Here is a 14,683-nt window from a genome sequence, read left to right as displayed (position 1 = left end):
GGCCCTATCCCCATAATCCCTATCCCCATGACCCCATGCATTTATGTCCCCATGACACTAAGGGGCAATTTAGCATGGCCAATCCACCTAACCTGCACATCTTTGGAGAGTGGGAGGAAACCGGAGCACCCGGAGGAAACTCAGACACGGGGAGAATGTGCAAACTCCACACAGACAGTGACTCAAGCTAGGAATCGAACCCGGGTTCCTGGCGCTGTGAGGCAGCAGTGCTAACCATTGTGCCACCATGCTGCCCTCATATATACTTCAGAACCAGTTCTAACCAGGGTGGCAAAAACGTACTAATTATGAAAGCTTTGTTACCCAACCTACTACTGGTTGGATATTGTGGATGGTTTGATATGATGACAGTGTTAGAACACTGGACTATTGGGCAACAGCCCATTTATATTTTCTTGTTCAAGTTTCCAACCTCCGTCAATGCGATGACAAAAGGAGGTGTGATTTGAGAAGTGGTAATTGTGGAGAGTGCAGAAGGTGAGTTGCCTGGGAACTCTCTCCCAAACACAGAAGCAGTCTGTGGCCCAAGAAAGTCTAAAGAGAAATTGAGCATTTTCAAAATGAGAGTGGGAATAAGAGAAGGGGGAGAATGGCCCTAAATTTGCTGGCGAAATAATGTTGAGTTTAATGCATATCCTGCTATTGAATGTGTAAATGGCCAGCAAATTGTGGCAAGGTGGAAGTACCCCAAGAGTTGCAAATTCGCACAAATTGCTTAATGCAGCCATTAGCCTTGCAAAAATAGCAGCTTGCCCTCAACTTTTCTGTGATTTTCAAAAATTGTTGCATCTGTATATCATTAATTAATTATCAAGCAAATTTGCCTCCCAGAGTCCAGATGTGTAATTAACAATGTATCATTCCTTTAATGATGAAATTTATGTTCTTGCAATGCCAATCAATTACTCTGACCCAGAAAGAGTTGAAACTGGGGAGTTTAATGTTAGGAATGTTTAAATTTTTTTTCTTATTTTTTAATCACCTCTTTCTCTTCCTCTGTTTTTCTTTCATTGATTTCACTCAAATTCACTTTTTTTTCCCTTCTCCATCATTCCTCTCTCCTTTTCGGTCCTTAAATAGCATTGGTTGAGAAGATAGACAGTTGGTCACATTCCTTCAAGATATTCCATTGCATTATCACCTCTCATTTCCAGCAATTTTCAGCACAATTTTCTAGCTGAAAGGACATGTTGCACATGTCCTGCTTCAGCACATTCTGGGACAATGTTTTATATGTTAGGATCTTGCAAGTGAACTTAATATACTTATTTAATTGAGCATATTCTTTTTAATAAATTGCTGCTCGTCGGTACCCAAGAGGTAAAGAAGGGAGAGATTTCAATGTAGGGAGCACATGTAAAAAGGCCTAGGGGTGAATGCAGAGGAGATTTACCAGAATGGTATGAGGAATAAAATGGAGATACTGGGGGAAGCTGCAGTTGTGTTTCTTGGAGCAGAGAAGGTCAAGGGGAGTTTCGTTAAAAGTGTTCAAAGTTTTGACCGAGTAAATAAGGAGATTTCCATTTGCAGGTTGGATCATTCGCCAGAAGACACCAATTAGATAAAATTGGCAAAAGAAGTGGAGGGGACATGAGAAAAAATTTTCAGCATCAAATCTTCATGATCCGAAATACATTGCCTGAAAGAGTGATGCAAAAAGATTCAGTAGTAACTTCCAAAAAGGAATAGATACTTGAAAATCCAGAAGGGTAGTAGGTAGAATTGGATTGCTCCTTCAAAGAATCACCAAAGATGCAATGGGTTGAATGGCCTCCTATTGTGCTGCACAATTCTATGAAAGGGTTTCGCATGAGGTATCTGTCAGGGATAGGGCCAGTTTTACCTTCAGGATTCAACTGAGCTGGTGAAGACACCTGGGAAGTGAATGAAACCAGAGATTTTGGGGTTTGAAACAAAGGGAGAAAAGATGGACTACAACAAAAGGTCTTACAATTGAAAGGAATTTTGAAAGTGTAGATCATGGGAAAGAACGGAAATAGTCATGGGCGTTAATGGAGGAACAGTGAAGGAAATATGTTTTGGGATGTCCTGTGGAACTTCTAAACACCCAAATAAAAAGAATTCAAAAACCAAGACTCCCCAATCCTTGAACTCTATCCCTTTCTATTGTGTTTGGTATGGTCTTTAGTGACCAGTTTCTGGGTAGTGGTGGCTACACGTTATGAAATTACTGGCAATCTAGTTCGGATATGCCTTTGCTTACATTTATCACTGCTTCATCAGGGTTTCCCATATTCATGATTATTACACTTTGAGAATAATGTTACATAAAGCTGGAATGAAAAGGGAGGCTCCAATGATGCCAGGAACATTCCATGGTGACATGAACTGGCAACATATAAAAGCTGGTACTTTTTAAAAGAGTTAAACTTTAAGTAGTGGGGGTAGCATAGTATTCTAATGTTCACATTTAGTAAAATGATTGTGGGTGGGTCAGCGGTAATTCAGCGCAGGCATCAAAGGACACATCTCAATTTAACCAGAATTTGATACTTTGAAGTACTGCAGCTTTTTCAAAAATGATCTGAAGAACTGAATACTGTAAAATATTTTCATTTTGGAATGAAAGTGTTTTTGGGGGAGTGAGGGGGATATAGATTTCTCCAAAGGCATTGCCATTTTCTGGTCTAAATTAATTATAAAATGGCAAGCTTCATAAATGGTGGCTTCTAAGATGATTAAAGCAATGTGCCGAGGATTTGTTTTCCCAAAACGTTTGTTTAGTATATGTGCTGCAAGCCAACAAAGGGACCATTTACTCATTGAAAGGTGAAAAATTAACGATACAATCTACTCTTGATTTCAAATTGAATTTCAACTTGAATTGTCGAATAATTCAAATTGGACGTGAACCGAGAAAAAATGTCCCTGGCACTGTTTTACTCCAGTTGCTTAATTTGAAATACTAGATCATTTAAACATTTCTGGCTCAAATAATAAAAAACATATATTAACAAACTTCACTGAGGTTGTCCTCTCCTGTCTGCCAATATTAATGACTGCAGATGAACCGTGCTGAACAGTTCGATGGAAAAAAAAATGTAGGGAGTCACTTTTACCAGGAGAATCCTCCTATAACTACCCTGGGGTGATATCTTGCGATGCTTCCATCCGTTTGTCTTTGTCCATATTAAATCCAACCACTACTTAGAATCATAGAAACCGTACAGTGCAGAAAGAGGCCATCTGGCCCATCGAATCTGCACCGACCACAATCCCACCCAGGCCCTATCCCCATATCCCTCCACATTTACCCGCTAATCCCTCTAACCTATGCCTCTAAGAGGCAATTTTAGCATGGCCAATCAACCTAACCCACACATCTTTGGACTGTGGGAGGAAACCGGAGCACCCGGAGGAAACCCACGCAGACATGAGCAGAATGTGTAAACTCCACACAGACAGTGACCCAAGCCGGGAATTGGACCCAGGTCCCTGGAGCTGTGAAGCAGCAGTGTTAACCACTGTGCTACCGTGCCACCAAGGTTTATCTGGAGGGATTTTTCCTTGCAAGCAAAACAATATCTGATGATGTTGAGATTTTCAAGCAGTATTTGGATGCACAGTGCTACTGACTTGGAATAAAACTGCAGATTACAGCATTTTCAACACTTGTTTGCAGTTGTTCATTATTTTGTGTGTTTAGTTTCAAGTATATTTAGATAAACTTTAATTGCATGATTTGTGCATTGTGAATGTTGTCACTAAGCCTGCCAATTTTATTTGCAGCTTGTTTTTAGATTGCTATGCTTTTCCCTTTTATTGTTGTCAACATTTTTAAAATATATATTCCTTCCAGTGATATTTTCAAACCAATTAATCATAAATCTTTCCTACTCCAGTATTTAATTGCACATATTTGTCTGTCTGTCTTGCGCATTTAACCTCTTTATACCAAGAATTTAATTTTGCAAAAATATACTTTAGTCATAAAATATCTAAAATTAACATTATAGAACATTCAAAACAGCCATCACAAAATGCCGTGGCATTCAGATTTTCTACCTAAGTCATGTTGCACACTGAGGTGCTTCAATATAATTATGGTACATGCAACATTTACTGTGTACATTCAGTATGACTCATACAGCCCAAGGGGTTCTATACAATTTCCAGCTGAAAGGCCTTAGACAGCAACCTTTCCTCATTGCACCTCTGCGGCGGCAACTGCCCCAAACTTTAGTGCACCCCTCAGCATGTAGTCCGAGACCACCTTTATACCAAGAATTAGAGCAACGATATTAAGTGTAGATGTTCAATATTTTACTTTTATTTCCCTCCAACTCCTAATTTTCCCATGTTCTTTCCTGAAAGTAGTGACTGGGTACTTGGTTGTATGGATGCTGACAGCGCATCAGTGCCTCCCCAAACTGGCCATTCTTCATATGTCAGTTAGATAGTAACAGTAGCTGCTATTAAACAGTGGTGCAGAGGTGGGTATTATTGCTGAGCCCAATACTGTCTCAACATAATGTGCGAATGTATGTACTTTCTAGCAGTGGTTACTGGCTATCGAACAGACATGGGAAACCTGGCTGTGTTTCTGCTTATCCCCAGCATACCCACAAACCTTGTTGTCTACTTGGACTGAGTCTAGTTGTAACATCCCTACAATGACACTGGTATTCATCAGCTGAACCAGCACAAGCAAGTGATTGACACTGGGGCTCCTTCAATGTGTGCAGACCATTAAATCATCAAGTTGTATAGTCACTGACTGAACCATTAAGAAATAATGTTGCTGTTTTCATTGAAAACTGTCTTTGTATTTGCTTTTTATTGGAACACAAGACCTGTTACTGTATTCTTGACCTTCAGATTTATGTTTCACGCAAATTTTATGCCAACACTGTCCACCAGCCCCATCTTTTTAATGCTGCTACTTTATCCAGGAAATTGTAACCATTCACTTTCTTACATGATCCAATTTACAGAACTCATGAGTGAGTGGTTGTGGTGATTGTTAGCAATGATATACCAGGTACAAACCAGACATCACCAGGTGATTGTTAGCAATGATACACCAGGTACAAATCAGCCATCACCGGTGCTTTAAATCACTAGTTTGGTCAGTGAAAAAATGCTTGATATTTTAGACAGATAAATGGAATAAACCGCATGTCTGTTTTGTCCAAGTACGTGTTTACAAAGCATTAGACCAGAACCTTCTGCTGCTGTTTCTCATTCTCCAGATTCCTGCATGCTTTTTTGTTGCATCTGTTTTGTTGGTGTTATTTTCTACTTGTGGTTCGCACAGTACATCTGAAACAACTGTTGAAATGCAGTAGGACAATCCACCCCCCCCCCCCCCCCCCCCCCACCCAATGCCATTTGTTTCTGACATAGTGTGCTTCCCAAGACAGGTACACTACAAAATATTGAGTTCCAATGAATACTTTTAAATTGTGTTTTAACAGTGGACACAGTTAAATTATTCACATTGTAGCAGTTAATGATATCTTGTAAAAAAATAACTGAGATGTTTAAAGCAATATCATTTTACCTTCCCTTCACCTACTTGCACCTATCCTACTGTCCTCCAAAAGCACTCAATGAGCTCCGGGCCAGTAAAAGTAATTGATTTTCTTCTTCGAATTTGTGCTGTTTTAAGTTATGGTGACATGTTGGATTGTGTTATGAAAAGTTGCCATTGACTTCCAAGTTCTGCAGTTTGGATCATTTTTTAAAAACACAATTTGTTAAGCACAATGTCACCAAAGTGGAAACCCGTGGAAACCCATGCAAACATACGAATAAGGAGCAGGAGTAGGCTACTCGGCCTCTCAAGTCTGCTCCTCCATTCAACAAAATCACAGCTGATCTGATTGCAACCTCAAATCCACATTTGCATCCCCCCCTACCCCCACCCCCAACCGAGAACCTTTCAGCCCTTATTAATCAAGAATCTATCTAACTTTGTCTTTCAATGAGCTTCTTCCACTACCTTTTGAGGAATGTAGCTAGGATGAAGTACAATTAAGACATTCAATGAATGTGCAGGAGTTGGAGGAAGTGATTTAGTGGATCTAGATTCATAGAATCCCGACAGTGCAGAAGGAGGCCATTTGGCCCATCGAGTCTGCACCGACCACAATTCCAACCAAGCCCTATCTCCGTGACCCACATATTTACCCTGCTAATTCCCCTGCAATTAACCTGCACGTCTTTGGACTGTGGGAGGAAAGTGGAGCACCCGGAGGAAACTCATGCAGACACGGGGAGAACGTGCACACTCCACACAGTCACCCGAGGCTGGAATTAAACCGGGTCCCTGGCGCTGTGAGGCAGCAGTGTTAACCATTGTCGACAACATTCCACTGCTCCTAACAGGTTAAATGATGGCTGCAATTAATTTTTTTAGTAATCAGTGGATGATAAGATTGTTGGATCATTCAGTTCCCTGATGAATAAAATTGGACAGGTCACATTTTCTGTCCTCGTAAACATATTCCACGGTACACAGGTTAAATAGTGTTACTATAGTGCAGTGACATTCATAATACCATCCTGAGCTATTTTATAGCCATCCCTTGTAGATTTCATTTCTCATGCATCTTCATTCATTGCTTGTCCATCAGCGAGATGCTGACAGAAGTAGGGATTTTACATAATCCCACTTTTCATGGTTGTCCAGCTGAAGAAGGGAGAGACTGCTCTAAGGACCCATCTACTGAATATGAATACTGTGGTCCCTCCTTACAATGTTGCAATTTTGAGGGTAGATCACAAAGAATGGGCTGAATAATAATATGGACTTTAACAAACAGTTAAAGTGAGGGAATTTGTCCAGGGTATGGACCCAGGTAGATCTTTACATTGTTCTTTTCATTGTCCTCCTGCTTCTCCCTCCTCCCCTGAACGTAGCATGGAAAAGCCTGCCAGCCAATCATGGTGATAATAGTGATAGAGTTTGAATAGTTTTGCCACTAAAGTGGCGGTAGGCAGAGGGTTTAAGAAGAGGACCACATTTCAGCTGATGGCAGAAGTTTCATTCTCTTTAGATCGTAAATTAATTTCATAGCTTTATGACGTTGTTCCATTACTTCTGTCGGTTACAAAAGCTTACAATAGATGGCCAGCAGTTTGTTGTTAAGAGAACGTTTAATGGTGAGAATAAATGAACACAATATTAATCCAACAGAGTACAATCCAACAACTTTTGGCTGGCGTTTGAGCAATTAACCTTTTGCATTCGGTGTTCTATATGGTAAGCTGTCTTTGTTGTGTCTTTCTTAATTGCATTTAACTCGTGTGGTCTTGCAATGGAATCCAATTTTATGTTGTCTGAATGTGTTGTACCTTCCACAATAAAAACTGTGCATTTTCTTTTCATAGCTGCCTGTTTTTTAAGAAAAACATTGAAATGAAGTATTTTTCAGTTGCTCAGCTTTATGTCTCACTTATAGGCAGCAAGTCAGATGGAGTGAAAAGCCCAAGTGATCTATTTTTCTTGGGAGTAGATGCAATAAATAACTCGGATATGACTGGATCCAAGATTAAACTACGTAAGTGTTTCTTTAACAATAAATATCTCTCAACTAATGCAAACAAAGTATAAACCTTCAAACCAGTTTGAGAGAGAAAGCGCTAAACTCTGCAGTCTGGTGCTTATGAACCAGCAAAATAGGAAACAAGGTTCATGGGGCAATGAGTAGCTTGAGTATGCCTCATGGACCTCTGGAATTTCTACTCATAATCAACCTTTCACCGTTGTGTTTCCTAATAAATCAGGGATTATGATATCATATGTCGACCTGGGGTAGGTTTTATTATGTTTTGGGGGGCGTCTCACTCCAAACAACTGCAGGGTACTGGAGACGCAGATATTAAAGGGGTTGGGGAGAGCCAAGGGGTGGGAGTGTCAAGATTATTCCCATCCTAGCTTCAGATAACCATGAATCATGTGGATGCCTAATCCCACAGAGACCAAATCTCAGAGGAAACATCCACAAAGGTAACGCAGCATCAGCTAGAGGAGAAACTAAATTGCTGAGTGAAAGCTTCCCTGATGGCTTAGTGGGTAAATATTTATATGTGACTGAAAAAGTACTTGGGCTTTAAATACTGATGTGTGTTGCATTCATTCAAACCAACTGGGAGAAGAGTAGGAGCACAATAATTGGGGCCAGGGTCCTTGGTTGTAAGGGTGTGGATTTAATCAGGGGTCCCCACTCTTTATCACCTTCAGTGGCCCGCGAGAGAAAGTGTATTATCAGGTGAGAGCAGAACTGGATTCAGCTATGACTCCCTCCCAGTCCACAGTCAGTAATCTGCCAAATCTGTGTTGCATGAAGAGAAGGTTTCTTGGGGAGGGGATCAGTAGTCTGCCAGCATCCTCTGAAGTGGTGGTTCAAATGAGAACCCAGTGGAGAAAAGTGGGTGGGGCTGGGGAGGTTTGCTTTAGAAGATTGCTGATGTCATCCAGTGGCACTGCACTCTCTCGTATCCTTTAACCATAAACTCAAGACCCCCATTGGCATCACAAGAACACAAGAAACAGAAATAGGATTAGGCCACCAGATTCTTCAATCCTGCCCTGTCATTCAGTATGATCATGGCTGATCTATGCCAGCCTCAACTCCTTTTCTATTCCACGATCTATCAAGTCTTTATCCACCTCCACTTTAAATACTTCTAATGATCCAGCCTCCACCACTCTTTGGAGCAGAGAAGTCCAGAGATTCACCACCCTCTGTGAGAAGAAATTTCTACGCACCTCAGTTTTAAATGATTGGCCCTTTATCTTGTAGCTATGTCCCCTTGTTCGAGACTCTCCCACTAGTGAAAACATCTCACCATCTACCCATCCACTCTGACGAAGGGTCATCCAGACTCAACGTTGGCTCTGTTTTCTCCACAGATGCTGTCAGACCTGCTGAGATTTTCCAGCATTTTCTGTTTTTGTTTCAGATTCCAGCATCCGCAGTATTTTGCCTTTATCACCATCCAAACTGTCAGGCCCCCTCAGGATCTTGTATGTTTGAATAAGGTCACCCCTCAGTCTTCTAAACTCCAAGAAATATAGACCCAGACTATTAGGTCTTTCATCCCAGGAATTAGTCTGCTGAATCTCCTTGAGACTGCCTCCAAAGTTACTATATCCTTTTTAAGACAAGGGGACCAAAACTGTACACAGTGAGGCCACGGCAACACCCTGTACAATTGCAACAAAACCTCCCTATTTTTAAACTCTAACCCATTTGCAATAAAGGCCAAACTGCTGTTTACCACCTTAACCACTTGTTGGCCCTGCCTGCTAGCTTTTGGTGATTCATGCATTTAGAACACCTAGATCCCTCTGTACTTCACTCACCTGCAGTCTCTCTCCATTTAGATAATCTGCTTTTTGATTCCTCCTTCCGAAGTGCATGACCTCTCACTTCCCCATATTAAATTCCATTTGCCAGGTTTTCTCCCAGTCACCCTGTCTATCTATTTCCCATTGCAGAATCACAGTATCCTCATCACAACGTGCCCTTCCACCTATCTTTGTATCATCAGCAAACTTGGAAACCTTACATTCTGTTCCTTCCTCCAGGTCATTAATGTAAAAAGTGAACAGTTGTGGTCCAAGAACTGTAGTACTGCACCAGTTACATCCTTCCACTCTGAAAAGGACCCATTTATTCCAACTCTGCTTTCGATGTGACAGCTAGTTTTCAATCCATGCTAACACACACTCCCTCCAGTTCCATGGGCTTTTACTTTATGAACCAACCTTGTATCCGGCGTCTTGTCAAATGTCTTTTGGAAATCTAAATACACTACATCTACAGGTTCCCCTCTATCTCATTTCCCTGTTAAATCCTCAAAAATCTCAAGCAAATTTGTCAAACCTGATTCACCCGTCATAAAACCTTTTGACTAGGTTTGATTATATTCAGCTTTTTTAAATGGTTAGCCATTTCCTCTATGATTGACGTCAGAATCTTGCCAATAATAGATGTTAAACTAACTGGCCTATAGTTCCCTGCCTTCTGCCTTTCACCCTTTTTGAACAAGGTGATCACATTGGCTATTTTCCATTCTTTTGGTACCCTCCTGGAATTTAGCGAGTTACAAAAAATTTAAATCAATGGGTCATAGGAACACAGGAATTAAGAGCAGAAGTTGGCAAATTCAGCCCTTTGAGCCTGCTCTGCCATTCAATCTGATCATGGCTAATCTCTTCCTGGTCTCAAATCCACCTCCCCAGCTGTTCCCCATATCCCTCCTTCCCTTTTTTTAAATTAGAAATATGTTTATCTCCCTCTTGAAACCATTCAATGATTCAGACTCCACAGCTCTATAGGGCAGTGAGTTCCACAAATTCATCACCCTGTGCGAAAAGTCGTTTATCCTTATCTTAGTTTTAAATCTACCGCCTCTCAACTTACACCTGTGACTTGCGACTATCTCTGCAGCCACCTCCATTAAAACCCTAGCGTGCATTTCATCAGGTCCTGGCAACTTGTCTACCTTTAGCCCCTTGAGTTTCTCTAATACTCTAATGGCTTGGATTTTTGTAAGTTCTACCATGTTATTTGAAATCAGCCCATCTGCTATCTTAGGGATAATTGCAATGTCTTCCACAGTGAAGACTAAGGCAAAAAATTTTTTATAACATATCTCCAAGCATAGTCCAAAAATGTGCGGGTTCGGTTGATTGGCCGTGCTAAAAATTGCCCTTAGTGTCCTGAAATGCGTAGGTTAGAGGGATTAGTGGGTAAATATGTAAGGATATGGGGTTAGGGCCTGGGTGGGATTGTGGTCGGTGCAGACTCGATGGGCCGAATGGCCTCTTTCTGTACTGTAGGGTTTCTATGTATCTCCCATTTCATTGTTATCAATTCATGTTCAGTAGAGGTTCCACATTTATCTTAGCCTCCCACTTCCTATTTATATCCATAGAAACTCATCCTGTTTGTTTTGATGCTGCAAGTTTTCTCTCAAAATTCATTTTCTCCCTTCTTACGAGCTTTATAGTTTTTGCTGCTGGATCCTTAAAATTTCCCAGTCCTCTGGTCTACCACTATCCATTGCCACTTTGTATATCCTGCTTTTCAATTTAACATTATCCATGACCTCCTTTGTTAACCATGGATTTTGCCTTTTTCTTGTAGAATCCCTCTTTTTGATTGGGATAAATTCCTGCAGAGCATTTTGGACCAGCTGTTTGAATATCTGCCACTGCTCATCTACTGATCTGTATCTTAGTCTATTTACCCAGTTCACCTTGCACAACTTCTCCCTCATATCATTGTAATTGCCCTTATTTAAGTTGAAGACACTGGTTGTGGACCAATGGCATTCACCCTCAAACTGTATCTGGGATTCTATCATATTCCGTCGTTACCCCTAGGGGATCTTTAACCACAAGATCCCTCATTAATCCTCCTTCATTACAACAAACCAAATCTAAAATAGCCCATTCCCCGGTATATTCCACAACGTACTGCTCTAAAAAGCAATCCCCGATGCACTCCACAAATTCTTCTTCTATGCTACCGTTGCTGGTTTGGTTTGTCCAATCAATATGCAGATTAAAATCTCCCATGATAATTGCAGTTCCCTTTAAATATGCCCTTAATATTTCCCCATTTGTGCTCTGACTTTGAGAGGTCACATTTTGGGGATCTGTGGACTACTCCAACCTTTGTCTTCCTTCCCCTGCTTTTCATCATTTTAACCCAAACCAATTCTACATCACTATCTACTGCCTTTATATCACAACTCAGCACTGTTTGAAACCTTCCTTGATTAACAATGGTACCCCACCTCCCTTCCACTTTGGTCTGTTCTTTTGGAACATTGTATACCCTGGAATGTTGAGCACCCAGTCCTGGTCACCTTGCAACCACGTTTCTGTAATAGCTAATACATCATACTCGTGTTGCAATCTGTGTTATCAACTCATCTATCTTGTTGCAAATGCTTCGTGCATTCAGGTTTTTAAAAAAACATTTAGTTTTGATTGTTTACGGTTGTTTGCAACTCTGAATTTGCTATTTGATGCATGTTTTTGTTTACATTTCCTGCCCCAGTCTGTCACACTGACAGTCAAGTTCCCTCTCACAATACTGTGCCACCCCTCCCTCATATGTCCATGATTTGTTAAACCTCTCCCTCCTAGTTAGGGCTCTTGTATGAGTTCTAGCTGTAATATAATGTTCATTTGATCTGTCCCTACCTGTAGTTTTCTGTTGACACTCAGACTGATCATTAACCTGCACTCCTACCTTTAACTTTGACTCCCTAATTTTTCAGCAAATGAACCCTGACCCCCACTCTTTAGTTTAAAGGCCTCTCTACTTCGTTAGTTATATGCTCCATAAGAACACTGGTCCCAGCACGGTTCAGATGTAGGCCATCCCAACGGTACAGCCCCCACTTTCCCCAGTCCTGATGCCAATGTCCCACGAACCAACACCCACTTCTCCCACACCAGTCCCTGAGCCACGTAATCATTTCATTTTGTCCATTTGCACGTGGCTCGTGTAACAATCTAGAGATTATAAACTTAGGTGGTTCTGTTCTTTAAATTTAGTGCCTAACTCCTCAAACTGCCTGCACAGAACCTACTTGCTTGTTCTACCTATGATGTTAGTACCTACATGGACCACGACCATTGGATCCTCCCCAAGTTCCTCTCCAATCCAGAGCAGATGTTACGAACCCTGGCACCGGGCAGGCAACACAGCCTTTGAAACTCTAGATCACAGCCTTTGAAACTCTAGATCCTGCCTACAGAGAACTGTGTCTATTTCCTTGACTATACTATCTCCAACTACATTTGTCGTTTCTTCTCCCACTTGAATAGCTCCTTGATCCACCATGTCGTGGTCAGTTTGCTCATCCTTCCTACAGCCCCCCCTCTCATCCACACAATGAGCAAGAATCTCGTACCTGTTGGACAGGGACAAGGGCTGAGGCTCCTGCAGTGCTATCCCTTGGATCCCTCTACCTGCCTCACAGTCACACCCTGCTGTCCCTGCCCTAATTCAAGATAGTTAATCTAAGGGGTGTGACAGCCTCCTGAGGCACAGCGTCCTGGTAATTCTCCCTCTCCCTGATGTGTCACAGAATCCGAAGTTCAGACTCCAGCTCATCAGCTCTGAGCTGCAGTTCCCCGAGCAACCAACACTTACTACAGATGTGTTCAGTAGGAACCACATTGGGGTCCACCAGCTCCCACGTCATGCAGGAACAACACACCACCTGGCCCTTCATCCCTATTTTATTTTGGTGTTTAAAAAAAATTCAACTGGTTTTTAACCTTTTAGTTTGTAAAATATTCGTGCTCTTTTATCCCATGTGTCCGCTGCTCTCCTCACGCTCTTTTATCCTGTGTCTCATGAGCAGTTCTTCTGTTTATTTCCTGTACTGGCGCACAGTGCGTGCTAGAAACAAGTAAAAGAATGATGGAGTGAAAGGAAGATACTTGAGAAAGGCTCTGTGGAAATAACTGGCAAGAAACCGAAAGCATTTCAAAGCCCTTTCTTTAATGAGTTAAAGATTTCAACTAACTACATCAGAGATCTTTACCCTTTCAGCGGCATTCCTGTGAGTTAATTTTCTGTTTATTTGCAGATGATGAAAACACCGGCTTAAACATTGATCCTGAGGTCAACAACCCAGAGCAGAAAAACAGCACCTCACTTAGCAGTTCAGAAGAGACACTTGGCAAAAAGCTCCTGAGGAAACTAAGTTAGTGCAACTGTTCATGTTATTGAAGGAAAAAAAGGCCTGCCTCTGAAATGCAATACACGTATTATGGCTACAGTATGTGGAGATTCTGAGCTGGATTCTGGAGAGAGAAAATGAGCAGAAACAGGCCATTAGACTCAAAACTCCATCATATCCTTCATTACCCTTTTCTAAAACAATCTATCCTAGCACCTTATTACATTGTGTGTACAGCAGCACAGGAACAGGCCACTTGGCTCAACTGGATTATCTGCAATTCTTCTTTCAAATTGAAAAGTATTGTGTGAATTTGTTCTCGCTGCTAATCGGGGCTGTTTCTCTTTCCCCAGCTTACCCCTAACCAAGGGTCAAGTTGGACCTGCCCTTCAGGCCTTTGCTTATTAAGACTGACCCAAGTTGACTCCATGCTCCCTGAATGAACCACTGTCAATTTAGCACCCAAACCCAAATCATTCCTCACCTGCCCTCAATCCCAGTTCGGTAGCACAGTGGTTAGCACAGCTGCCTCTCAGCGCCAGGAACTCGGGTTCGATTCCCAGCTTGGGTTACTGTCTGTGTGGAGCCCGCACGTTCTCCCCGTGTCTGCGTGGGTTTCCTCCGGGTGCTCCGGTTTCCTCCCACAGTCCGAAATACGTGTTGGTTAGATGTTTTGGCCATGCTAAATTCTCCCTCAGTGTACCCGAACAGGCGCTGGAGTGTGGCAACTAGGAGATTTTCACAGTAATTTCATTGCACTGTGAATGTAAGCCTACTTGTGACACTAATAAATAAACTTTTACTTTAACCACCTCCGCACCCTGCTTAGATCAGAGTGGCCAGGCCTGAGAGCTTTATCCTTGCCTCAGTTAGGGTGTTCTTGTCATGAGCCGTGACAATTACATCAAGCAGAGAGCAACAGTTGAGGTTGATCTCTGTAACCTGTTTGGTCTGAAGCCAGACTCAAGAATACACCATT

The 14,683-nt window shown here is 41.8% G+C and overlaps 1 protein-coding gene across 1 annotated transcript in view; it reads left to right on the top strand.

Annotated features, from left to right (window-relative positions):
- cnnm1 (cyclin and CBS domain divalent metal cation transport mediator 1) overlaps positions 1-14,683 on the top strand; it is a 111,111-nt gene that overhangs the window by 83,376 nt on the left and 13,052 nt on the right. The window contains exons 8-9 of the mRNA XM_078223119.1: positions 7,449-7,547; positions 13,612-13,728. Of these exons, the coding sequence (XP_078079245.1) occupies positions 7,449-7,547; positions 13,612-13,728 (216 nt within the window). The remainder of the gene's footprint in view (positions 1-7,448; positions 7,548-13,611; positions 13,729-14,683) is intronic.

The sequence above is a fragment of the Mustelus asterias genome, chromosome 11 (assembly GCF_964213995.1).
Source record: "Mustelus asterias chromosome 11, sMusAst1.hap1.1, whole genome shotgun sequence".
Taxonomy (NCBI): domain Eukaryota; kingdom Metazoa; phylum Chordata; class Chondrichthyes; order Carcharhiniformes; family Triakidae; genus Mustelus; species Mustelus asterias.
The sequence above is the reverse complement of the archived record's forward strand: the minus strand, read 5'-3'. Positions and strand labels throughout refer to the sequence as shown.